Source organism: Macaca thibetana, chromosome 5, assembly GCF_024542745.1.
Source record: "Macaca thibetana thibetana isolate TM-01 chromosome 5, ASM2454274v1, whole genome shotgun sequence".
NCBI classification, from domain to species: Eukaryota; Metazoa; Chordata; class Mammalia; order Primates; family Cercopithecidae; genus Macaca; species Macaca thibetana.
The window spans coordinates 118,014,219-118,041,629 of NC_065582.1; the positions used below are offsets into that span (position 1 = coordinate 118,014,219).

The 27,411-nt window shown below is 36.2% G+C and overlaps 1 protein-coding gene across 7 annotated transcripts in view; it reads right to left on the reverse strand.

Moving 5' to 3' along the window:
• Window positions 1-17,120, reverse strand: part of EPHA5 (EPH receptor A5) — a 349,515-nt gene extending 332,395 nt beyond the window's left edge. For 3 of the 7 annotated variants that reach the window (XM_050792668.1, XM_050792666.1, XM_050792670.1), the window contains exon 1: window positions 15,768-17,120. In XM_050792668.1, the coding sequence (XP_050648625.1) occupies window positions 15,768-15,948 (181 nt within the window). In that variant the 5' untranslated portion in view covers window positions 15,949-17,120. The remainder of the gene's footprint in view (window positions 1-15,767) is intronic. The other 4 variants (XM_050792667.1, XM_050792665.1, XM_050792671.1 and 1 more) reach the window with 2 other exon arrangements.
• Between the last annotated feature and the right edge of the window lie 10,291 nt (window positions 17,121-27,411).

Here is a 27,411-nt window from a genome sequence, read left to right on the forward strand (position 1 = left end):
CATTAGCATTCTTGCAACCATAACACAATGAGCAAGAGAGTAAGGCCAAGAAAAACACAGACTTCTGTCTTCACAGAACCCAAGCCACCAGACGTCTACCCTCAAACTTCTTTCTTGAAAAAAAAAAAAAATTGTAAGCCACTGTTGGATAGTTTATTCTATTTATAACCTAATGTAATTCTACAGATAATATATACACAATGAACGAAAAAATTCAATTTACTGCCTTAAATTTTGTTCAAGTTATATAGAATATAATACCTACAATGACGGTTCATTCACTAAACAAATATTTATTGAGTAGCTACTTAACTGCCAAGAATTGTAATAAGCCTTGGGGATACATCAGTAAATAAAACACGAAGTATCTTGATTATCATTCGGTCTTCTAATAGCTTGGCCCTGAGAATAGAAACTCCTTTGAATTTATATTACCTGTGAGGTCATCCATCTGAATCTCTTAAATCAGACTCTCAGGATATGACTATATAAATTAACATTTAGCATTTATAGATACATATGTAATATATATATGTTTTTATTTATTTATTTTAATATATATTTACATATAAACATACAAATATATTTTTATATATACCTATCTAAATTATAGTTATCTATCTAAATTATAATATCTAATTTAGATAGTTATATTCTGTTATAAATCCTAAATTAGATAGGATATAACGATATAAACATTTACCCTTACAGATATATATGTATTTAAATGTATATTTATATATAATATATATATACATTTATATATGTGTGTGCATGTATGTGTATATGTTTTGATATATACATATATACATATATACACATATACATATATGAACGAGATATACATATATACATACATACGTACATATATACATACATCAAAGCATATACCTTGAGGATCAATTTTTTCAAATCAGTGATTATATGATTGAATATGCATCAAATCACACTTAGAATTCATTTTTCTTTTGCACAGTGATACTTGTTTTTACAATTCGCTAACATCTTGTATTTCCTTAATCTACATAGTGTTACCTGAATATCATCTATATCCCCTTTAGCCTTAGAACACTTTCATATTCTCTTTTATTAACAATAGAAACCATTTACTTAGCATTTTCTAAGCATTAGTCATATGTGATATATACATGTAAGTAAATATACAGTTTTTTTGAAGTGTGGTATTTCTATCACCCACATTCAAATCACCAAAAGTACTTTTTTTAAAACCAAATATCCATTGACTCTTCATAAAACTATAAAATCAGAACATTAGGTGGAGACGAAAATGCAAGCGACTGCACTTTAGAAGTTCCCACACAACTACCGATCCAAGTAATTCTTATGCACACTTAATTAGAGTTAGAAATGAGTTAGCTATGCCTTGGCTCAATGAGGTGAATCTGCCTATTACACAGCTGTATTGTCTGTATTGTGTAGCAATGTCAAATTGCAATAACAGTCTCTAAAAGCTAACTCTCAATCTTTATATTGATACAATTGCAGACTGGTTCCGGTGTCAGTACACATCTCACTTTAAGTATTTCTGTTCTAAGCAAGGGTTCTTTAACAAGGATAAAGATCAGAATTATCTATGGATGTTCTGAAACTACAGATTTCCAGGTTGCAAAAGTATAAATTTCCAAAGAATTTGCTTTAATCACTTATGATTCCATAAGTTTAGGTGGGTCCAGACATAGCATAATTAACAATATTCTGAGGTTGGTTCTAATGAGCACCTCTGCATTAGGACCATTGGTTTAAAGTAAACTTCACAAGATATTATAATTTCTGTTTTAGGTAGATTTATGGAAAGTTACAAGTCAGGATTATATCACACTGATCTTCGATACAGCATTCCTTTTATATTTTATCACAGTAGTTTTTAAACTGAGCTCAGAATGGCCTGGAGATTCTAAAAAGATGTCTCAGAAGTACAAGCATATGGAGGGAAAGAGGAGACCAAAAAACAGCCAGGAAACCCAATAATTCTTTTGTTACCTGCTTTAGGTATTAAGCTTCCACAGTGATTTCTTTTGAATTTGCTGCTGCTGCTTAAAAAAAAAAAAAAAAAAAAAAAAGTCCCTGAAACCACTGCTAACTTTATGTCCATAGTTTTCCACAGTGACTTATACAAGAATCCATCAGATAATCAGTGAAAATTAAAAATATTATTCATGGCATCCTTCAAACAAAAGCACCATTATGATAACTTCTCTCAAACCCCAGAGTTGGAAAAAAAAAAAATGTCAGTTACCTGATGAACTGACAGGTTTTCTATCAGGAAGTGAGAACTGTGTAACTGAAAGCTTATGCTTAACTTTTCTATATTATTGCTTTAGCATTGATGATAGTGAGATTTTCTTGATATGAGTTTTCCATATGCATATTTCCACATTCCATATTCATGTTTCCTCGTGCATATATTTATATTATTTTTATCTTCATTTATTTTCTCAAACTATATATATATAGTATGTTAATTTTTGAGAAAGGATCTCCCTCTGTTGCCCAAGATGAAGTGAAGAGGAGTGATGAGGGCTCACTGAAGCCTCAACTTCCAAGGGCTCAGGTTATTTTACCACCTCAGCCACCTGAGTAGCTGGGACTACAGGTGCACGCCACCATGTCTGGCTAATTTTTTGTATATTTTGTAGAGGCAGGATGTCATGTTGCCCAGGCTGGTCTCAAACTCCTGGGCTCAAGCAATATGCTTGCCTTGGCCTCTAAAAGTGCTGGGATTATAGGTGTGAGCCACAGTGCCTGGCCGAAGCATACTCTTTTTATAAAACACCCTTATTCCCTCCTTGAAAGATGGTATGCATAAATAAAATACAAATCATAATACTAAGTATATTTAGATAAATGTAATCTCTAGCAAATGGGTACAACCCAGAGCTCCAGAGTCATATACACCTGATTCTATCCTATTAATTTATGTGCTATATGATCTAGTGAAAAATTACTGAACTTTCCCAAAACCCAATTTTACTCCATCAACTAGAATAATAATTTCAATTACACAGGGTTGTTGTGAAAATTAAAGGTGATTGTGTGGTAATAGTCTCCATAGCAGTTATAATTTTAACCCTCCCATCTTGAGGAAAATTTAATTCAAAGAACTGTTATAGATTAGGAGAATCTAATATTAACCCTGTGATATTTTGGATTTATTTGGTATTATTTTAGAGTAAATGAAAACATGTTTTTCTTTTCTTTTTTTTTTTTTTCTGGAGAAATAGTTAATTTAAAACGCTCACCAGATGCTAACCAAACTGTACTTAAAAAACCTTTATCACCCATTTTAAACTTTCTTCCACATAAATCTATCTTATAATGCTGTTCTATTCACATCATTGATAACATCAATTTTTCTGCCGTTTTCTCTCCGATATTAAGAATTCTTGACAGCTTGTAAATCTAAAGTACTTCATAAAATAAGTGACAGTCAAAATAATCCAAGAAATCTAGAACAAATGAAAGAGTAAATCCCTCTGCCCCCAAGAAATTTAAACCATTTAGAAACACATGTTTTATATTAATTGTTTTTCTGGAGGTAAAATTAAGAAATGCTTAAAACAAAAAATAAAAAAATAAAAAATTATTTTATGTTGGCTGATAGCTGTTCAAGTTACATGAATTTTGAGAATTTATCATAAGAAAGCAGGGGCCTTGAGAAAGCTGTAGTTGATTAAATTACAAAGAGATAGTGAGCATAGGATGTCTATGAATTGTTTTCTAGCAGCTTGCTAATCTCAGTAGAACCTTCTTCTCATTTATACTTCTGGTAAGTCTAAAATACAGTATTTTACTAACAAATTTCTTGGAATTAACTCGCTTTGGTTAGCAGATCATACAACCTTTTAGTTGGTAACTTTTCAGTTTAGGAAAGACTACAATACCAGAAATTCTGAACTCTATTAGTTATGGATTTATGAAAAGAGCTATGTTGGCTTCACCAGCAACACAGTAATGAGGTAAGACTTAGTGTACTTAACAGCAGTGACTTTAAAGAAACAAATAAGTTACTTAATAATATTTGTTCACTAAACACAAATGTATAGATTATAACATGCTTTACGGACGCTCCATATGGAATAGCAAGAATTGGAGCTGGCTCTCAATGAGTTTACAGACAGGCAAGCTTTCTTCATATTGATACATTAAAAAAAAAAAAAGAAAGAAAGAAAAAGAAGATATTTTACTGCCAGCTTTTTTGGAACTAACTTGCTTTCTTTGGCAAATCATACTATTTCAGTGGTGATTCTCAGGTCAGAAGAGAACGTTTTTTTTTTCTAGTTAACCTTTACTTTTTACAAGGATCTCTATTCCCATCAAAGATCAGAAATGTACAGACAAGCAAAAACACAATTCCATCTCAGTGTGATAGGCAACACCTAGAATAAAAATGGGCACACAATCCTGGGAAAATCTTGTACAGACCTAGGCATAAATATCAAATTATTTAGTAAAGAAAAGAGGTATTTCTGACTGAGCTCACAGAATCCTACTGCACTCATAGCAGTTCTTCACCACAGGAACTGGGAGTGCAGGGAAGGGGAATGGACAGGAGAGGTGGGCCAGAAACAAAATACTAAGAACTCTGTACTCAGGTTCAAGCAGTTAGATTCTATCCTGAGGGCACTGGAGGACTATTGAAAGATTTTACCCTGGGAGTAAATAAAGGCTGCTTGAGCTATTGAGCTGAAGTCAAGTGTTTTTTTTTTTGTTTTGTTTTGTTTTGTTTTTTCTGGCATTTCCATTTGCAATGAATATTAGACAGTACTCACTGACTAATGTAGAAAAGTAGACCTTGCTCAATATCAGAGTGCCAACCATACTGTTCTAACACATGTAATACTTAATAATTATATATTATTTACTATATGCTAGAATTTTTATGGAGCACATTATTAATAATTCAGTCTTTTCAATTATATACCATATTGTTATAATCATCCCATTTCACAGACAGGAAAACATAGGCACAGACAGATTTACTAGCTTGCCCAAGTCACACAGCTCTAAATAGTTGAACCGGGTTCCTGAGCCCATGTTTTTACCATTCTGCTATACCTCCGCTAAAATGTTGCACTGATTCTGCAGTAATAAGACATTGGCTTTGATACTAGTTCTAATTTTTTAATAGATCAAACTCTCTTGTTTCAGTTCCCTAATTAACATTGAGCTTCTTTATTCTGCAGGCTTTGTTACGAGATTCATGTGGAATAGCGGTTTTCATAATAAATGCTACAAAATATTGATTATAAAATATTTAATATAACCTTGTATGTAAAGGAGGAGAAAAGCACCCAAAGGGTTGGCTTGGACAGATGAAAGGTGAGTGCATTTTCCAGGAAAACTTTCTGTCTTCTCTCTTGTTATAAAAAATAGTGCTGCCTAAAATAATATACTCTATCATGAGTTAGAATAAAACTATTTTAAAAACCCTCCTCTATTTTTAACAGAGCAAGAGGTAGTGATCAGCAATAGATAGCACTTCTTAACAAAATCTTAATAGGATTTCGGGTATGCAAGCCAAGATATACACTGTCTAGTCTGGGCTAGAGACTGGGAACTGGATTGTTTATACACTAGAGTAACAGAAAAAAAAAAAAAAAAAAATATATATATATATATATATATATATATGTAGGAAAGGTAAAGCATAGATGCCGTGAATTGGAAAGAGGAAAATATGTGGAAGCAGATCTCCCCTTGTGCTAGTGAGTATCTGGACAATGAAGAGAGAAGATACTAATAGGAGATAAATCATTGTGTAAGAGTATGATGACCAGCAGCTGATCAAGTGTTTAATGAGAGGGAAAAAATTATAGCTATGACTAAGAATGAGAGGAAATATCTCCAAGACTTCACATACATTTTTTTTAAGATTTGTTTTGAGGAAAATAAATTAATACGTATGTAAACCACTTAGAACAATGTCTCCCACACAGTAAGTCAATAATAAATGTTAGTTATGATTACTTTATATAGTTGTGTGCATTCATGAGACTGCAAACACAGGCATACATTTTAAAAGCAGATCTAAATATAATACATTCCAAATTTATTTTGCCTGTTTACGCTCATGTAAGTAAAAAAGAAAAGCTTTATAAAATTACATTAATACCTTTGAAAATATAAAAATTTAAATATCTTTCCAGGTTATATTTTTAACTCTGCACATAATCAAACAGATGAGAAATCTATATATTTCAAACTAAAAGTAAAGGTACAGACTCATAATATTAGTAATTTCTAAGAATCTAATTCTTCCAACTGTCCACTTTCAGCAGCATTTTTCATGTCCTTTTAATGAATTTCTATACAGACTATATATATATATATATATATATATGACATTTTATACGTGTGTGTGTATTTAAAAGTGAAACTGATAACATACTATTCTTATAGGACTAAATATTCAAAATATTTGAAAATATTTCTTGGTATGATTTGTGGCAAAAATTAAAAAAAAAATAATCTGCCCTCTACCAGTCTACCTGAGGGCAAATGAGGTAAAATACAACATTTACAACCCATGACCCTTATACTGATGGTTTTCTATTTATTTCCTAATCAAATTCCAATATTCAATATTAAATAATGAGGAAAACCAACAGAAAATCACGATAATGTCATATGGTTGGTTTTTACCTTGGATAGCTCTATGGAAAATGTGCATGTAAATTCCTTTTCTCAGACTGTTTTCCAAGCCTAGATTCCTTTTAATCATACAATGTAAGGAAAATTATGATCTGTGAGTGTGAAATCATACCTCAAATATTCTATATGTAGTAGTAGGAGAAAGGGAGAAAACACAGGGACTAACATTTTGGTGTACCCACTTGGCTTTAGGAAATGTACTAGGCTACATAGGCACATTAGTATTTTATTTTCTCAGCAACCTTGTGGGTGTGCCTTTACATCTTCATTTTAACGATGTGGAATCTGAGGTGGATGGTTCAAGACCATATCACTGTCTAAGACCATGGTTGAGCTGGGTTCCTGGTCTCTACATCTCCCCATTCTAAAAGAGGCATAATTATCATGAAGTTAATAAAAATTAAGCTACAGGACCCTCAAGAACATGGGCCACTTCCATGTCACTTGAGGCATGAGCAAAGTGTTTATAAAATCCTTGTTTGTGTTACACTTTTTCTACTCCTTTTCTTAATGAAATTCCCTCAAATAACATAATCTTTTATTCTTATCCTTACCCAGCAAACAAAGAGTAACACACAGACCATGGAGGGCATTTAAACGGTTACATTCCCAGGCTTCCACTGTTCCTCTACAACCTATATTTGGGTATTGCTCTAATAATTAGAAAATGGTTTTATTTGTTTTCCATAGCAATTATGTGAAGTAGGCAGTACCATTATTGCCATAATACAGATACAGATACTTGAACTGAAGTTTAAAATAAATAAATGAGGGCCAATAATTTAGCATTAGTGTTAGAGACTAGCACAAACAAAAACTAAAACCATGTTTGTTATTGAATTCAAAACAGTTAGATTGGTTAACTGTTTTTGTTTGTTTGCTTTGTTGTTGATGTTGTTGTTGATTTTTCTGTACTTCCACTGCAACTAATTCTTTCCCTACTTTGTTTCACAAGTTTAAATCAAAAACAGTGACTTCAAATCTGCATGATTAAGGTAATTTTGTTGTTGTTATTGTTGCCTTCCTTCCTTCTAGAGAAATCAAATATCATGGTTCGAAACTAGGCGTGGTTAAAATTCTTCAGATACAGCAGTTTTCATGTATCTTGTACCTCAGAAGTCTGGCTGTATCCCCCATCTTAGGAGGCCCAGTGTGGCATTACTACACTGCCTAGAGCTAAACTCTTAAGTGAGATGACAGTGCATTATCATCTTCCATGAGACTGGGCAGTCAGCCTCACCTTTTCTGCTAGTACACATGGTGAAAGCTTTGGGTGAAAGTTAGAACTTGGCTCTCTAAGCAAGCTCCTGCTGTGGACTGCTGGGCTGAACTGGTGCCAGCCGGATCTGCCTCCTGAGTTTGCCTTTCCTTAGAAAAGACATTAACAAGCATCCTGGAAAGGGAAGGTGCTGTCATTGCAAAGTAAATAAGTTAGCTGTCTTATAAGAAAGGCAAAACTGACAGAGATGTCTTAAAAACTTCTGAAGTATGAATTAAGTGAAAAAAATGTATAACTGGGTTTGACACAATCTATTCTGTATGCAGAGTCCCACAATTTATTTACAAGAAGACTATATATTATCTTCTTAACAAACACACAATCTGAAATCTTGACTTCCTTGAGGGTGTTGGAACAAAACAGGCTGGGGCTCTTACCCTCTTAAATAATTTTGACTTAGTCAGGGATGGAAGGAGGGAGGAAAAGAAAGGAGGAAAGAGGAAGACAGGAAGGGAGAGAGACATGACAAATGAAAATAAGAGTGTAAAATTAATATAAGAGAAAAAAGACATTACGCATCTCTGAGTAAAAGAACAGACTGTATTTTCTCTAAATCTTCCAATACTTAGCCTGAAACATGTTTCCAAGTAAGAACATGTTCTTGCAAAGCATATGCAAAATATTTCAACCCTCAGGTTTTGGCTCTTTATTTTTTTTTTTTTTATTTTTTACCAGAATCATCTACTTAACAGAGTTGTGTGGCTAGCTTATTTAGAACTGAAGACAAGCTTGATGAATGCAGAAGATGGCCTGGGCAATAGTCCAGCAACTAAAACATAATTAGAATTATCACAGACACTTTAATCCCAATTATTTAATCTGTGGGATGTCCAACACAACAAGTGTTTGGCATAACTCAACAAAACAGATCTTACAGAGAAAAAGAAGGAAAAAAAAAATTTATGAAACACAATGAACTAGGGATTTATTTATACTTTTTTCATTAGGCTGGGGTTTTATCTTCAGGGTCATAGTAAAACAAATGTAAAATTAGAATGCGTGAGTGTGTGAGAGTGTGTGTGTGGGCAGGGGTGATATTTTTTTAAAAATAAGATTGAAAACATTACTCAAAACTGTTATTAATATCAAGTTTGTGGTGATACCATATTGACATCCTTCTCCCTACCCTTTCTTCCAGCCTTCCAACAACCTTTCCACATACTCAACACACATCCATTGGCACATACACCAAAATCCCAGGCAAGTTATTGCACTCTGCTTGGTAAACACACAATGATTAAAGGCATGAACACTTTATCACTGAGAGACACAGAGGAAAGAAGGTATGCCCTAGGTTCTACTTTTGTCCGACAAAGTTTTGTTATGCTCGCCTATAGTATAATAATTTAAGAGATATTAATAAAGTAACACATAAGCTGATCAGAGACTAAAGACTGCAAACCCTACAGGAAAAGAAGAGCTACAGAAAAGTTTAATTATGAATAGAACCTACTAGGACTTTTTAAACTGGGATACAATTAAATGGCACTCTAAAGGCAAAACACACACACTTTTTAAAAAGGGGTTTTCAGGCAATTTTTAAATATAGAAGTGACCGCTTATGGTTTCTTTAAATTACTATCAATGTAAAATCATTTCACAAAGTTATGCTAACATTAAAATGACAATAAATGTCATCATACCAAACCACAGAGTTTTTAAGAACTCCAAGTGGACACCTACTAAATTAGTTTTATTTTATGACTTTGTAACACCTGGGATTCTCATTAGGGATACTGGATGAAAATTTGAACTTTTGGGGAAAAAAGAAAAAAAAAAATCAAGACCTTCAATTACTACAAATTTCACCAGACACAATTCAAATTCTTATGTATCTTATAGCACTTTTTCTTTCTATGTATTTTTCTTTGCACTAACAGATTATATCAGGTAACAATTGTTTAAGATGGTAATAAAATAGGTTAAATGGGAATTTTAAAATCTGATTCTTGAAATTAATTGATCAGAATTACATTTTAAACCACTCAATTAAATATTTCTTATTGTTATTATAATAGGAATTTTAAAATTAGAGCCATATCTTTCTTTTACATGATAAGAATAATTGCAATGAATAAATCCTCTGTATGGGAATTCTATAGGGTCAAAAGAAAAGTGCAAATTCCAATAAAGTCTTAATATTCAAAAATAACTGCACCACTATTTATTTGGAGCTTCATGTGGAAATATCTATTTCACACTACAATTTATATGACATCAGATTCTGTTTTTGTAACAGCTTCTTTATTACAAGAACATTTTGCATAGGTTAATAAATGAATTGTCAAAAATAAGTTGCTGTTCAAAATATATATTTAAAATTGCTACACTGCTTCCATTTTTACCTTGCTCAAACACTTTAAAATCTATCTCATTAATTGAATACAAACAAATGTCTGGAAAGTCAGAAACTAAAAGTCAATATTAAATAGAGAAAAACTGTCCTAAGAATTCATGCTAATTGTTTTGGAAGTTCAAAACCAAATATTTAAAAAATAGATCATTCATATTTTGAAGTAAACATTTTCAATGGCACCAATTATTTATACTAGATTTTCAACATCTAATAATTGTCAGTTTTCTAACTATCACATAGTGCCTTCAAAAATTGTAATTAATACATCAGAAAATCTCTTGTTATTTATGTATTTTCTATCGCTAATGCATCTCACTCAATAAACATTTTGTTGATTAAAGATAGGTACTAATATTTTTTTCTAAAATATATGAACCCATTTAAATCTGTGTTTACAAAGCCTTCAGAACTCATTTTTCTTTTTATCTACCTTTATATACACCCATAGAAATATCTACCAATTACACAAGGATAGTACATATGATAAATTTTTAAAATCAGTTAACTGTTCCATTAGGTATATGTGTATACAATGGACTATAATAACTCTTTTGAAGAAACTTTATCTATCCTATGGTTTACATAACTTTTGATAAAATAAATATGCATTTACTCAGAAGGGCACAGCAGTAGGAGCCATTCTCCACCTGAAATATACTCACTAGAGATATTATAATAGTAAGAATCATTCTGAGTTTCTAAGTAAGAGTTGACATTTTTTACTCTAATATTGCTTTTATAATAACAATTCACTCTTTCTGAAAAGAAAAAGCAAATACTACGATCAATTTTTAATGATTAATAAGCAAGATGTGAAATTCAAACCTCAGTTAATTCTGATGCTTTATAAAAACCATGTGAACTATTTTAAGATTGCTTTAAATGATGTCATAATCTTTAAATAGGTATCCCTGCTAACTTAAATTGGAACTATTCCTTAGTAAAGTAGAATATATTAAATATATGCTAATTTAAATTTAAAAAATTTCTAAGGAGTTATTGATGATTTGTTCAGCAATTATTTCTTTGAAATATGAACACTGTATTTTTCTTTTGAAAAAAGAACATTAAATTTGACTCATAAAATGGATAATAGCTATAGTTACCTAATATAATCATGTACATTATACTCTGTTTTTACAGTCAAAGGTAGAAAGCTTTCTACCAAATGAAAAAGAAACTAATTGCCATTCAAGCAAATACATTTAAAAAAGCACTCCAGACAAAGGAGATTCAAGTGGTAGAGTCAATCAACAAAAGTGTGGTGGAAATAACTAAAGCACAGTTATTTTCTCAATAGCAGCAATCAATTCTGAATAAAATATTTAATTAAAAAGTTTGGAAATGTTTGCTGTTACACACCTATATCATTTCCTTTTAATTTGCATGTAAAGATACAAAAAACACATACTCTAAGTAGTCATATTTTATAGAGAATACTAATATAAATATGTTATAGTAAATATTTTTTTCTAGGTGTAAAAAGTGAACCTTTATTTCCATAACAACTATATTTTATGTGAATTTGAATAAAGAGCCAACAGTATTTCCAAATGACAATATTACAAGAAGAATATTTCCAATCAAAGAAAAATCTTTGTTTTAAATGCAGAAATTGTTCACTGTCCTCTTTGTCTTATATGAGGAAATGAAATCCTCTTACCTGTCACCCTAACACTCAAGAAGATCTTTGTCTACCTCAAAAGGAGCTTAAAATGTCAAGACTTAGGTCCCCTTTTCATGGTTTATTAAGCAAAAAGCCAAAACTATTCATGGTCCCTTGTAGTTTCAACAATCTATGATTCAAATAGGGGTAATAGCTCTCTTTTCTTGTTCAGTAATGTCCTGGTGAGGAAATGATTTTACTGTCCTTTTTTCTGTGGGGTCCTGCCGATTTATCTAAAAGGAAATGAATTACAATGGGATGACAAGGCCACAGAATAAAGCCATTTAGTTTTACAAATCTATTATGTCCTCCAATCTATTTTATGGGCCTGGTTCTGTTATAAGCCAAGAAAAACCCTAAAACAAACTTTTTTATCCCCTTTTTTATCTTTCCAAGGAAAACATTTACAAGTTTATGATTGCTTTTCAGGCAGTTTAGCCTTTTCTTCCCACCTTATGTGTTTCTATCCCACTTTCTCAAACATACAAAACATTCAGAGACAAGAAACTGGACTTTTCAAATCCAAACCGCTGACAACTGTCAGAAGCACTTTACTGGGACATTACTGACTGTAGCTTCAATGAATTAAGCTTGATTCACTGCTGGTGAATCATTTTCAATGCAGAGCTGTTCAGCAGTAATTGGCCAAGAATTCCTGCTGTGAAAAGCACTTGTCAAATAATGCTTGTTTACAAATATATCTCCAGACAGCAAAAAGTGGCAGTTACTGAATACGTTCAGGGCCACCTCCAAAATTCATAGCAATGGACATGAACCCTTTACTTACTAAATTTATTTAAATTTTCACTTGCAGATACACTTGCTAATATTTGTCCTGCTTGATCAGAGACAAGTCTGTTTCTAAATATACCTCTGAAATCTTTTACAATAAATGTTTTGAATATTATACTGTAAATCAAAGGATTCTTCCACACGTAGTTTATGACTAATACACTAAAACTACTAATGATATATTTAACTTATAAATTGCTTAGAATTCAGGCTAAAGGGTAAATTTTCCTCTTATTGTCTGCTATCCAACATATTCATACATACCACATAAATACATTTCATAAAAGTCTAAAATTCCAGATATATGTTTGGCTTTTTCTGCTCAATTCTGCTTGCTTATACCTAACAAAGTTAAATTTAAGAAATGACTAGAATAGCAACTATGAATGTGCACTCACATTTATTCTGTATGTTTTAAAATTTTTTTTCACATAATGGGAGCATTCATAATGTATACACACACGTACACACACAGTCTTTGGGAAATCACTAAGCATCTGTAGATTGCAGAAGACAAATTATATGAGAACAAGTGATTAATGAGTTCAGCATATACATCAAATCTTTCTGCCCCCTGACCTTCCCAAGTCCCTCCAGAAGCAAATAAACAAATTGGAAAACTCTAATCTGAATCTCTAAAAAAGCCCAAACATTTTATCAAATAAGTATTTTAATACACTCTGCTGCTCAATTTATAGCAATAGCATGGAGAAACAAGAAGAGAAGAAGCTATATTTCACAGAGCAGAAATAAAGGTCTAGGATACTAAGTGGAAAGATGGAAAACTGTGCTCAGCTGAGATAGGATGGATTAGATAATGACATAGATATTTATACAATTTTATTTCCAATTAAGTATAATAGTGACATATTACAAAATGTGCCCCCAAACAGCAGGCTTTTTTCAGAGCACCAGGTGGTAAGGTACCTCTCATTTTTTATTAGATCTCCAAGCCCCATCTCACTGTAGTCCAAGTTTTGCTGTGTGACGGACTAGATGAGGTAAGACAATACAATCTATGGGTGTTAAATCTGTAACAACAGCCAGGCTATGTTCCACAAGATTCCAGCTCTGCTTTCAACACCTTAGGAGACCGGCGCTGTTTCGCCTTCCTTCTCTTTGCTTCTGCCTCTTCCTCCCTGCACAGTCTTGGCTCTTGTTCCCATTCAGTGTCACTCTCCCTGAGAATTCAATTCTTCCAATTTTCTAACCAAGATCGACACCCTTTCATCTCCACCTAAGTTCTCCTCTTCCACCACACCTGGAGAGAGGACTTGAAATCCAACGGCAACACGAAAGGATGAATGATATTACTGTTAAACCCCATCAAATTCAAACCAGGATGCCCCTTTCGGTGGAATAAGACAGTTAAGAAAAGAGCCTCCTCTAACGCTGTTATAATCCTCCAGACGTCTAACAGAATGAATTTAAAATAAGGTGTTAATAAAAGGTCTACGACTCCCAAAAACACTTTTTCAACTTTATCAGAAAGAGAAAATGCTCGATTGTTTGCCTTAAGCGTGGGAGATTACCTATATATGTATATAGATAAATGTAGATAAATACAAATAAGTCTTTAATTAGCGTTTAAAAAATAAAATTAGAGGTTAAAGAGAAAGTTCATGGGACGGGAGGAAGGGAGCCTCTATCTGCCCTGCTTTCACACCCTTCCTTTAGAGCTGGCATTGCTGGGATACCAGCTCAGCTCCTTCTCCTACAGCGGGGACTGAACCCATGCAAGTCACGAGGACACACAGGACTCCACCACTGCTGCTTCATCTTTCCGGTTTAGTGTCCCGTGCCCAGGAGTGGAAGGAATTTCTGTAAGGTTCTGAGCCTCACGCGTCGCATCCACAATCCCAAACCGAAACCCCACCGTTCTAGCCAAAGGGGGTAGGTTTTTCTGTTTTCATAGTGGAGCTGACAGATCTGGATCTGAGATGCTGTTCCCGCCCCTCCGCGAGTAATGCGCCCTTGGGCTGAGACCCGAGCTCAATCCGGGTGTGGGAGAGGAGCGAGAGCGGCTGGAGGGGACCCAAAGGCAGGGGGCTCAGATCCAAGAGGCAGGCGGGCAGAGGGGCTGAGCACTGCTCCGGGAGCACGGAGAGCGGCACAGGTGTTGCTCCCACGCCGGACCTACTCTCCCAGAAAAAGGCAGGGACAGTATTCTGGGTCCGGAGCGCAGGATTGGGGGTAGGGAGTGAGACTGGGTACTCCCGGATCAGGTGCTGGCCAAAGCAGGTCTTTTCCCTCTCTAAGACATGCCCAGCTGGGTTTTAGCAGTAACTTCCTAGCAGCGACACTCCCCCTCGCCCCTCCTCCCGCGGCATCCCACCTTCTCGCCTTCTTCCACCTTGGCTTGAGTGTGACAATAAACTCCCCCAAGAAGAAGGGCACCCAACAGTGTGGGGCGCCTTCTGTCCTTCGCTATACTCCTCCCATGAGAAGTAAAAGCTCCTGCCACCCACCCCAGAATAGCAGCTGGTGATGCCCTAAATAACAGCTCCCAGCAGGCACTTTCCCCAAAAATAAAAGCATCCAGCCACCCCCACAACGTTTCCCATCACTGGCCTCAAATAACGGTTTCTAAAAGCCCCACTGCTCCAGAGATCCTTGTCGCTGAGCTTCAAACAGTTCCCACTCCTTCAAGCCCTAAATGTCACTTCCCCACTCGCCTTAAGTGAGCCCCAGCCGCACCCATTCCCCTGGTACGGGCCTCGACCTCCTTTCCCCCAAGGTTTTCCACCTTCCCAGCCCCCCAACCAGCCTCTGTCCACATGCATGTTCCTTGCCCAGCACTCCGAAGCTAATGTCAAACAATGCAACCAAAAACCGCAGAGGGAGCGAAAAGGCTAGTGGAAGGGGACGACAAATATTAATTTGAGATGAGAGTGCGATTTAGTCTGCAGCAGCAGCGTCCAGCGCGCTGAGACCCGAACTCCCCAGGCTCCGCCTAGCCCCTCCGCCCCAGGTCGCCGCGGTCCCCACCCCCATCTTCTTACCTTCGTTGCTGGGGCTGGCCAGGAGGGTCCGGAGTGCGGCGCACAGGAGAAGGCACGTCCAGAGGGGAGCCCGGCGAGGTGCAGAGTAGCAGCCGGCCAGGGACGCTGGGGTGATGGGGGTGTCGCCGCCTCCGCCTGGGGGCCGCCGGCGTCCCGCACCCCGGGGCCCCGAGCCCCGCATCTTCTCCGAGCCTCCTCCGCTGCAGCTGTTCCGCGCAGCTCAGTCCACCGCTTCGGCCTCGAGGAGCCGCCAAGGGAGATTCGGGAGTCCTCCTTGTCTCCCCGTGGGGTCCTACGCCTTCTGGCACGCGGCTCCTCCAAATGCGGGAACCACGGATCCGCTGAGGCAGCTGAAGTTTGCTTCTGGCTTTTCTCGCCTTCCCTTTGGTAGGGTTAAATGAAATATTAGTTCTGGTTGCTAGTGCAGTTCTGGACTCGGATCAAGGGTGTTGAGAGGGTCCCGCGTCCTGTTCCTTTGCCTTTTAAAAATACTTTTTACAGATTGAGAATTTTTAAATGCCACTAGGGGAAAGGTGAAGGTTCTTTGCAGTCTTCAGTGTTGAAATGGACGAAGGTAAGGAAGACAAATCATTTTAAGGCGAAATCCCCGATTTTTGTTTTTTAAGGAGGAAAAAAGCAGGGTGGCTAAGGATAAAGAAAGAGTAGTTGAGAAAATGTGGAGAATGAAAAACGGGAGAGCAGCGAGCAAAAGCAGAGATCCAGAGTTCAAAGAGCCTGGCAGAAGGAAATAGCTGCGGGCTGAGTGCTGAGGAGGGGAGGGACTGACGGCGGACGGCGGGCAGGAGCGACGAGCTGGGCTGCGGCGGCCCGGGAGCTGCTGCGGTTCCCGCTGCTCGGGGAGGAGGCGGTGTGTGCGCTGCTGCGAAGGCGAGGTTGAAACTGCACCGCCAAGGCGCGCTCCTGCTGTGTCTGGAGCTCTGGCGTCCCCTCTGCCTCCCGGCTCAGCGCCTCCCACCCTCCTTCCCTCCTCCTCTTCCCAGCTCCCCCGCCCTCTGCTGCTCGCAGCCTTGCCAGTGAGAATCTACTGTAAGTGTGAGTTGCTTCGACGAAGTCACACACCCACGGAGAGAAGTAATCTGGAGGCTGCCGTGGTGAGTGTTGCCTAGCGGTCTCCGGGAAAGGCGCGTCTTCCTCCCGGGATAATTAGGGCGAGGAATCCTCCTGACGACGCTGACGAGGACTGGGGCTCCCGGGAGGCGGAAGGCAGATCAGCCCCAGCTAAGCCGGCGGCCCTTAGAGACGCGGGTCCCTCCGTTTGGCATCTTGCCTGCCGCCCCTTACAGGCTGTGGCATCAACAACCTTGTCGTCACATCGCCGCGCATTCGTAGGCTCTGCTGGTCCGTGGCTAGTTTCTTAAACACCCATACTGCTTACCGCTGCTGACCCTTTCTCTTCTTCCCATACTTTGATGGCTGGAATAGGAATTACTCAACGTTTTCTTCAGAAGTAAATTGTAGAGTAAATAAAGAGGCAGTAGCTCTGTTTGAGATTTCAAGGAGTCAAAGAATTTGATTATTGAGATTTGTAGTGTGCCAGGTACTTTCATAGGTGGCGATTTAATTCATTAATTTCATTGATAAAATGTTTTAGTATTTTAGGAATTGTACGATATGCAGGTACATGTCATACATTCCAGAGAAATTAGCCTCGGTCAAATAAATTCAGAGTTTTGAAAAATTAATTATTTTAATTGATTGTGCCCTATTGCATTGAGAGATTTACAAACAGTGGGAAAAAAAAAAAAAAAAAAAAAAAAAAAAAAAACAAGACAATCAACTTTTTATGCGTCACCTCTATTATGTCTTTTCTTGCTTTAGTATATTCCCTCGATTTATTCATTCTTTCAAAGAGATACATTTGAAGGACAATTTTAATATACGGGCATTAAAAAACAAAAGGCTGCAGAGAAAGCACCTACAGAAAGGTCTGATTTTAGAAGAAAGATATCTCATTTAATTTCATGCATAGTAACAGCTGTAAAGCTTGGGCTTCCGTTCACACCTAATAAAGATGAGTCAGATCACCAGTTTTGACATATCTAGAGTCTTGTTTGTCTTCACAATAAATTCCTCACAATCTTTAGCTGGTGACATTTGTTTTTGTTTAAATATTTGCCATAAAGATGAAAGAATAAAGGAGCAGTGATGCAATTTTGTAAAGAGGTGAAAGCTCATCTTTGATTTCTTTTTTTCCCGAAATGTTTGGCACCAGAAGTCTGAAAGCAGGTTCTTTCTATTATAATGTGCTCCAAATGGATGAAGCAAATTTAGAGGAAGAGCAGTGAATCAGTCTCTCAGTTTGGCAAAAAGCCTCACAGTGAGATGGAAAGTTAAAATTTATGTTTCTATTTAAGGACCATTCAAAATGTAAGCTCCCCTCTCCCCTACCATTATAATTGAGTTACTTAAAAATATTTAAGCAGAATATCAACTACGATATCTAAAGCCCAGAAATACGTAATAGAACTAATATGAGTTTAATGGATCTTTGAGCTCATTCCTTTACTTCTACAGGACTCAGTATCCTCATCAGTAAAATGAGGAATTTGGAGTAGACAGTCTTCAAGCCTTCTTCCCTTTCATGTTGGTTGCATTTCTATGTGACTACCCTGTTCATCTATCTTCAATTATTTACTCTTGGCCAAAAAATAACCAAATTTTTCAGCCTAGAATTTAAAGCCTTCTACCACAAATGGTTTAAATATATAGTTTTATTCTATACCACAATGTTAAACTCAATTTTGCCCTAAATTACCTCATACCTCTCTGATTTTTCTGCCTTTTATTCCATTCTAAAGAAATCCCCCCTCTAGAAATATTTACTCCATCCACCCCACCACAACACACACACACACACACACACAAACACACACAATTGCTGTCATCTAAATCGTACCCAGTGTCCTAGGAGAGCCAGGCACTCAAGCCTAATTTCTTCTTTTCCCAACAAAAAAGTTACTTTGTCCTCCTCCTCGAAGTAGTCATAGCTTTACATAAATCAACAAAATGCCAATATTTTCTGAATCAAAGGTGGAATAAAATTGTCTATCTATATCTAAAGAGAAGAAAGACAGAATTTAAATCCGGTATGTCAAAGAAAACCTGGGACTCTGGTCAGCATGGGCATAATTGTGTTATCTTCTCCCAACATTACTAAGTTACATGATTGAGAATACAGAAAGCAAAATCCTTTGTATTCTCCTTAAATTGCAGCCATCTTTCTCACAGTTGTTTAATAATGTTGATTACATATCTCTGAAAGAATGAACAGCTGTAAAGTTCATTGAAGCTGTAAGGTTCATGAAGTTCTGATGACAACAATGAAAATAATTTTTTGGTCTAAGGAGGGTTAATCAGAAAAGGTAGTGATGGTGATTTTACTTGGGCTTCAATCTCAAAGGAGATTCACATTTGGCCACGTGTTGATGTCTCGGCATGTTAATACTTTTTAAAACACAATTACATTGAACCATGGGATTGCATGAAAACTAGATAGGGTTTATATTTTTCTTTTATACTTATTGCTTTGCACAACAAAAGGCCACACCATCAATATTGGTTTCCACGCCCTATTGTTTGCATTTCTCATTGCTTGAAATGGCTACTATGACCTTAAAAGATGAAAGAGGTTAGTGTCCCCCAAGATCTCTGCTTTTATATGACTTCAGTACTAAGTTTTCCTGAAGGAAGGATATTCAAAGTAACCTTGATAAGGTGCCTTGAAAGTTTACTACCCTCATAAAAAGTTCTAATATTATAGTTAGGTTCAGTGTATTAATAAGCCCAAATATATCTTCCCTGCATTCAAAGATTCAAGAAAAGTATTTTTGACAGAAAGCCTTGCTAGTTTTTCCTGAAGATTTGCTATGTGTAAAGCATTATGTGACATTTTTACCTTAACTATGTTACTTAACGCTGACACTTCAACCCTGATGTTGGTGTAATTATTATCCCCATGTTAATGATGAGAAAACTGAGGAAATGAGATTAGGTGACTCAAGTAGTCTCACAGATAGTAAGACATGGAAACTTTCACCGATGGCATGGAGTCTATTGGAGAAAGGTCCTATGTAACAGAAGTAACGAATAAATTTTATAACCAGGTTGATCAGAAAAAGAGGACTACCCAAGAGTTCTGCATGAATGGGAGCAATGCATACATGAAAATATTCCAGTGTTAACGTTTAAGTCTAAAAGCGATTTTCAAAACAGGTAGTATAGGTCAGATAAATGAATAGGAGAAAACGAGAAATGAAGGATCATAAGCAAGCATTACTTAAAGAAAAATACTGTTTCATGTACACAAAAACATGCACACGATTTGTTTGTGTACAGTGGAGACAATGGACAAATCAAGAAAACAACAAGATTGAGGTCTGTGGTCAGATAATATTAGCCCAACACATGGCACACAGCGCCTTTAAACCATGGTGAAAAACATAAGCAACAGTCTTTACTAAAACAATTTAAATAAAACTCCATAAATTCAAGAGCATTTTTTTCTCATTATTTAATTATAGCAATTTTTCACAAATCCGTTTTAAATGCTTTTGTCACTTAGCTAGATTCTTTCTTTGGGAGAATTTGGTGAAAAATACAAGCAAAGCAAAATTTTAACCCATGATAGATTTTAGATGAGAAATTATATGATACCTTAATGAAACTATAAGATACCCTAAAGAAGTTAATTTTTCAGATTCATAATTTTCTAAAGAGGATAGATGTACAGTGATGTTAATTATTTTGATATCAAAGGTAAATATTGACTAAAATATATTTAAGCAATTCAATACTCTTGAAGTTTACAACAAAGATAATACTGTAATATATCTATAATTGTATATATTGTATCTTAATGGACATAAAACAGCAAATATTTTTTGTTTAGTATTATTTCTTAAGCATTTCTTTCCTGAAGTCCTAGAATCTCTTCTTTTTTGCTAACGACTCACGTTTCTACCTATTAAGGTGAGGTTAAATTATATTTAAATTTAACAAGTTATCAGATGGGTGTTTAATTTTAAAAAATAATGCATTAATACCATTTTAATAAATTAATGAGGATTTAAATATAGAAAGTATTTTATAACTTAACAATGCATGAAATGATTACTCATCAGAAATTTCACTTATTAAAGTTGTCCATATCACAGCCAGCACTCTTTATCTCTCTTAATCAATATTGAGAACAGAATAAAGCTGTCACCCTATTCATGATTATTAATAAGAAGTTATGTAGCAAAGAAGAAAGAATAAGGTGTTCAAATGAATTACAGTGAGCCAAAGACTCATGGTGGTTGTTGATGGTGGTGGTTTCTTCTTTAATCATTCTTTTATCAATGTGCTAGAATTGCAGATGTTGCAGCATAGCGTGAGGCCAAGGCTACTGGAGTTTATGATGAGCCAAATTGACTTGCCAGGAAGTTCTTTGGTTGTTGTTTGCATCCAGCATCTCGGATAACTGGCATCAGATGAAGATGTGAATGCTGGGATAATACAGAATTTTGGGACTGAAAAAGTAGGAAATGTGTGGACATAAGAGTCAGAAAATTGAAGTAACACTACTGTAAGAGTTAAAATTCTGTGTGTTCTAACCTATTTTCTGGACTCCAAAAGTATTTGCAAAAATGTGAAAAATAAGCTGTAATATTTTTCATATTCAGAAAACTGTTTATTAATCTCAGTTGATATATGGACTTGAAATTGATAGCTAATCTACTCATACAAAAACGTATTTTATAAAATAATTGCTATACTTTGCTAGGGGAAAACTGATCAATTTTTTCCATAGCATAAATAATGAAGGCGTACATATGCAACTAGGATTTTTTTTTTTCTTTTCTTTCTTTTTTTTTTTTTTTTTTTTGAGACAGAGTCTCCCTCTGTTGCCCAGGCTAGAGTGCATAGAGTGCAATGGCTGGATCATGACTCACTGCAGCCTGGAACTCCTGGCCTGAAGTGATCCTCCTATGTCAGGCTCTCAAGTAGCCAAGAATACAGCCTCCCAAAGTAGCCGGGAGTCCAGCCCGGGCTTTAGATAGCACTGTTAATTGTCTGTTGAACAAGCTTCTAGCTAAAAGTTAGCAGTGATAATCTCATGTACTTGTGCTGTTAGTGGGATGTTAATCTGAAACATCTTTATTAGCATCATTTCAAAATAACATCAAGTGCTTTTAAGGTATGCATAGTTTCAGATCTAGCAATTACATTTTTTATGTTGTGAGTAAATTAAGATAGGCCAAAAGATTAAACATAGTGGTATTTTTAACTGATAAAAATCAGAAGTGTTTTAATCTTTAATAAGAAATGCTTAATATATTATAGTATATTTATGTAATAGAATATCATGGGATTATTTATTTATTTATTGAGACAGACACTCTGTCACCAGGCTGGAGTGCAGTAGTGCAATCAGACCTCACTGTAACCTTGAACTCCCAGGCTGTCACTACAGGTTTGCAGTACCATACCTGGCTATTTTTTTTTTTTTTTATTTTTTATAGAAATGGGTATCTCACTTTGTCCAGGCAGGTCTTGAACTCCTGGCCTCAAACCATCCTCCCACCTCAGCCTCCCAAGATGCTGTGATTACAGTCGTGAGCCACAATGCCCAGTAGGATCATTTAAATACAAGAATATATGTATCTATTATACTTTCATACTTTGATATTTAAAACTATCTTTATATATATATAATATATAATATATATTATATATAAATATGTAATATATAATGTGTATATATATATATAAAGCCCAACTAATAAAAAGCAAACTTTTTTAAGTTTGAAAAGCTATATGCCATTATTATTGACATTTGTATATGACTGGTAGGATTAGTTGAATTTATTTTTATACTTTTAATTTTTGCATTTTCAATAATTAGCATTTATAACATATAATAATAGAAAAACATTAGTAAAAAAAACAATCCTAAGCCAGGCGCAGTGGCCAATGCCTATAATCACAACACTTTGGGAGGCCGAGACAGGTGGATCACCTGAGGTCAGGAGTTCAAGACTAGCCTGGCCAACTTGGTGAAACCCCATCTCTACCAAAAACTAGCTGGATGTGGTTGTAGGCACCTGTAATCCCGGTTCCTCAAGAGGCTGAAGCAGGAGAATCGCTTGAACCCAGGAGGCGGAGATGGCAGTGAGCTAATATTTCGCCACTGCATTCCAGCCTTGGCGATAGAGCAAGACTCCGTCTTGAAAAACAAAAACAAAACAAAACAAAACAAAATCTTAGAGGAAAATGTATATGCAGTCATCAGTACACACCCATAAACACACACACACATACGAGAGAGAGAGAGAAAACAGGGAAGAAAAAAAATAAAAAGAAGGTGGAAGAGACAGACAGAAGAGAGTACAAAGATGGTAATAATTAGTTACTTTATATTACCAAAAATAGTAAAGTAAAAGTTACTTTAATTAGCCTCTTGCCCCTATTACAAAAAGAGTTAGGTACAATACTTGTTTGACTTAATCATTTTCTGTCCACAAAAAATATTGTATTGTATTCACAATGTTTACAACTCTTCCAAAATTTCTAGCATGCATGATTTCTGTTGTGTACCTCATGTTTCAATGCATTTTCCCACTGAATTTTCCAGCACACTAACTTTATTGACTGCAGTTCTAATTCTATTTTCTTTCTACACTGGTTCACTTCATAATTGGTAATATTCCTCTTCCTTTGCTCTCATATGTGTAGATTATGAATAGTTAATTTTCTTGAAATATGTGAAAAGAGGAAAAGACTATATCACAGAATTAGTAAAAATTGAAATTTCACTTCCTGAAGTTTTATGGTCTGAGACTGATGTGTTGGCTATGTCCCCACCCAAATCTCACCTTGAATTGTTGTAATCTCCATGTGTCAAGGACAAGGCCACGTGGAGATAATTGAATCATGGAGGTGGTTTCCCCCATACTATTCTCATTGTAGTGAATAAGTCTCATGAGATCTCATATTTATAAATGGGAGTTCACCTGCACAAGCTCTCTTGCCTGCTACCATGTAAGATTTGACTTTGCTCCTCATTTGTCTTTAGCCATGATTGTGAAGGCTCTCCAACCATGTGGAGGTGTAAGTCAATTAAGCTTCTTTCCTTTATAAATTACCCAGTCTTGGATAATTATGTTTTTATTAGTGGGGTAAAAACTGACTAATATAGTAAATTGGTACCAGGAATGTGGTGCTTCTGTAAAGATACCCAAAATTGTGGAAGTGCCTCTGGAACTAGGTAACAAGCAGAGGTTGGAACAGTTTGGAGGGCTCAGAAGAAGACAGGAAGATGTGGGAATGTTAATAACTTCCTAGAGACTTGTTGAATGACTTTGACAAAAATGCTGATAGTGATATGGACAATAAAGTCCAGGCTGAGGTGGTCTCAGATGGAGAAGAGGAACTTGTTGGGAACTGGAGCAAACATGACTCTTGCTAAATTTAAGCAAAGAGACTGATGGCATTTTGCTGCCGCCCTAGAGATTTGTAGAACTTTGAACTTGAGAGATGATTTAGAGCATCTGATGGAAGAAATTTCTAAGCAGCAAAGCATTCCAGAGGTGACTTGGGTACTGTTAAAAGCGTTCAGTTTTATGTATTCACAAATATATGATTTGGAGTTGGAACTTATGTTTAAAAGGGAAGTAGAACATAAAAGTTCAGAATATTTGCAGCCTGATGATGCAATAGAAAAGAAAAACCCATTTTCTGAGGAGAAATTCAAGCCAGCTGCAGAAATTTACATAAGTAACGAGGAGTCAAATGTTAATCACCAAGACATTCACCTCTAACCGGGCATGTTAGAGGTCTTCATGGCAGCCCCTTATATCACAAGCTGGGAAGCCAAGGAGGAAAAAATAATTTTGTGTGCCAGACCCAAGGGCTTGCTGTTTTCTGCAGTCTCTGGAGTTGGTCCCTGCAGACCAGCCATGGCTAAAAGAGGCCAACCTTGAGGTCAGGTCACTGCTTCAGATGATGCAAGCCCAAGCCTTGGCAGCTTACATGTAGTGTTGGGCCTGCAGGTGCAGAGAGGTCAAGAATTGGGTTTTGGGAACCTCTGACAAGATTTCAGAGGATGTATGGAAATGCCTGGATGTCTAGGAAGAGGTGTGCTGCAGAGGGGAAGCCCTCATGGAGAACCTCTGCTAGGGCAGTGAAGAAGGGAAATGTGGGTGTGAACCCCCATACAGAACCTCCACTGGGGCACTGCTTAGTGGAACTGTGAGAAGGTGACCTCCATCCTCCAGATCCCAGAATGGTAGATATATTGACAGCTTGCACTGTGTTCCCGGAAAAACTGCAGACACTTAATGCCAACCTGTTAAAACAGCCAGGATGAGGGCTCTACTCTGCAAAGCCACATGGGTAGAATAACCCAAGACCCTGGGAACCCATCTTTTCCATCGGTGTGATCTGGATATGAGACATGGAGTCAAAGGAGATCATTTTGGAGTTTTTACGATTTGACTGCCCCACTGGATTTTGAACTTGCATGGGGCCTGATGCCCCTTTGCTGTATCCAATTTCTCCCATTTGACACAGTTATAGTTACCCAATGCCTGTACCCCCATTGTATCTAGGAAGCAACTAACTTGCTTTTCACTTTACAGGCTCATAGGCGAAAGGGACTTGTCTCAGATGAGACTTTGGACTGCGGACTTTTGACTTAATGTTGAAATGAGTTAACACTTTTGGGTACTGTTGGGAAAACGTGATTGGTTTTGAAATGTGAGGACATGAGATTTGGGAGGAGCCAGGGGTGGAGTGATATGATTTGTCTGTGTCCCCACCCGAATCTCACCTGAATTGTGATAATCTCCACGTGTCAATGGTGGGGCCAGGTAGAGATAATTGAATCATGGGGGCAGTTTCCCTTATATTGTTCCTGTGGTAGCGAATAAGTCTCATGAGATCTGATGGTTTTATAAATGGGAGTTTCCCTGCAAAAGCTCTCTTTCCTTCCTGTCACCATGTAAGAACTGACTTTGCTCTTCATTCACCTTCCACCGAGATTGTGAGGCTTCCCCAGTCATGTGAAACTGTGAGTCAATTAAACCTCTTTCCTCTGTGAATTACCCAGTCTCAGGTATGTATTAGCAGCATGATAACAGACTAATAATATATTACAGAGAATTTGTTTTCCATCAAATGCTTTTCTAATGTCCATTTTCCTGCCTTTTTTTGTCTTTAAAAACCATTTTCTATCTTCTTCTTCCTCAAGCACCTAAACTCTTATCTTCTCAACGAAGAATATTTCCCAAAGCATTGTCTTTGGTTAAACCCTTCTCTGCCTGAATTAAGTCTCATGAGATCTGATGATTTTATAAAGAAGAGTTCCCCTACACAAGCTCACTCTTCTCTTTGCCTGCCGCCATTCATGTAAGACATGACTTGCTCTTCCTTGCCTTCTGCCATGCTTGTGAGGCCTCCCCAGTCCTGTGGAACTGTAAGTCCATTAAACCTCTTTTTCTTCCCAGTATTGGGTTTGTCTTTATCAGCAGCATGAAAATAGACTAATATATTGCCCAATCTCTCTCATGGAGGCTCTGCCCACAGATCATCAAAAATCATAATTCAAAAATTCCATAAGAAACTTTCTTTATTCATACTGGCCCAAAGTTAAACTGGCCCCTGAAATAACACGTTTTCTTCCTTGACTACTTGTTAAATTTATAAAATTATATAAAAACACAGAAGCTAGGTGGATAGAAGAAATACATAATTTTTGTAAAGTGATAAAAGGATGTGAGGCAAATATAAAAATGTAAGTGATGGTTTGTAGTAAAACTGGTTGATTGCATCAAAGATACTATCAGTTCTTTATGTTTGGTAATTAAAAATGTACTTACTTATCAGTGCTGATGACCACTGAGGGGGAAATACATGACTTAATAAAGGGCTTCAACATGAATCATAAATCAAAAACCAAAACCATGGTTTTGAAATCCATCAATAGTTGTTATTGTTAATTCTGAAATTGGTTATTAGATGAAAATTAATAAATTATGAAAAGGATGGTGTGTGAGTTATTTTATAAAAACATATTTAAAAATTAACTAAATTTTCCAGAAAACAAAAGCCTAGGAAAAAAAATCTTCCTTTTTTACCTTTACAAAATGTATTCTTAGTGTTATTTGAATTGTAACATCAAATTTCATTTTATGTTTACGAAAAAATAATCAAAAAGAGCAAAGGGAAGAATGGAAATACTCCCTTCAATATTTAAAAAAAAAGGAAAAATAACACTTTTGAATCCTTGTTCATAGGCATGTACATGAAGCATTCCTGCAGACATCCATAGTGAACAAGTCTAAGGACAATAGCTTTCGTTGGCCCCCAATGGGAGGTGAGAAGAAGTAACATTAGTAACCTCAAAACAATGAGATTCCACAAAGTAAACTTTTGCAATATTGCATTTTCTCTTAATGTTTTGCCTGTCAAAATTATTTTACATCAAGTGATTTTTTGTAAACATTTTGTTTTGAGATAATTATAGATTAGCTGGATATTGCAAAGAAATGTATAAAGAAGTTCCATGTACACTTTCTCAAATCTCCCTCAGTGTTATCCTAATACACATTTATAATTAATATCAAAACCAATAAATTGACGT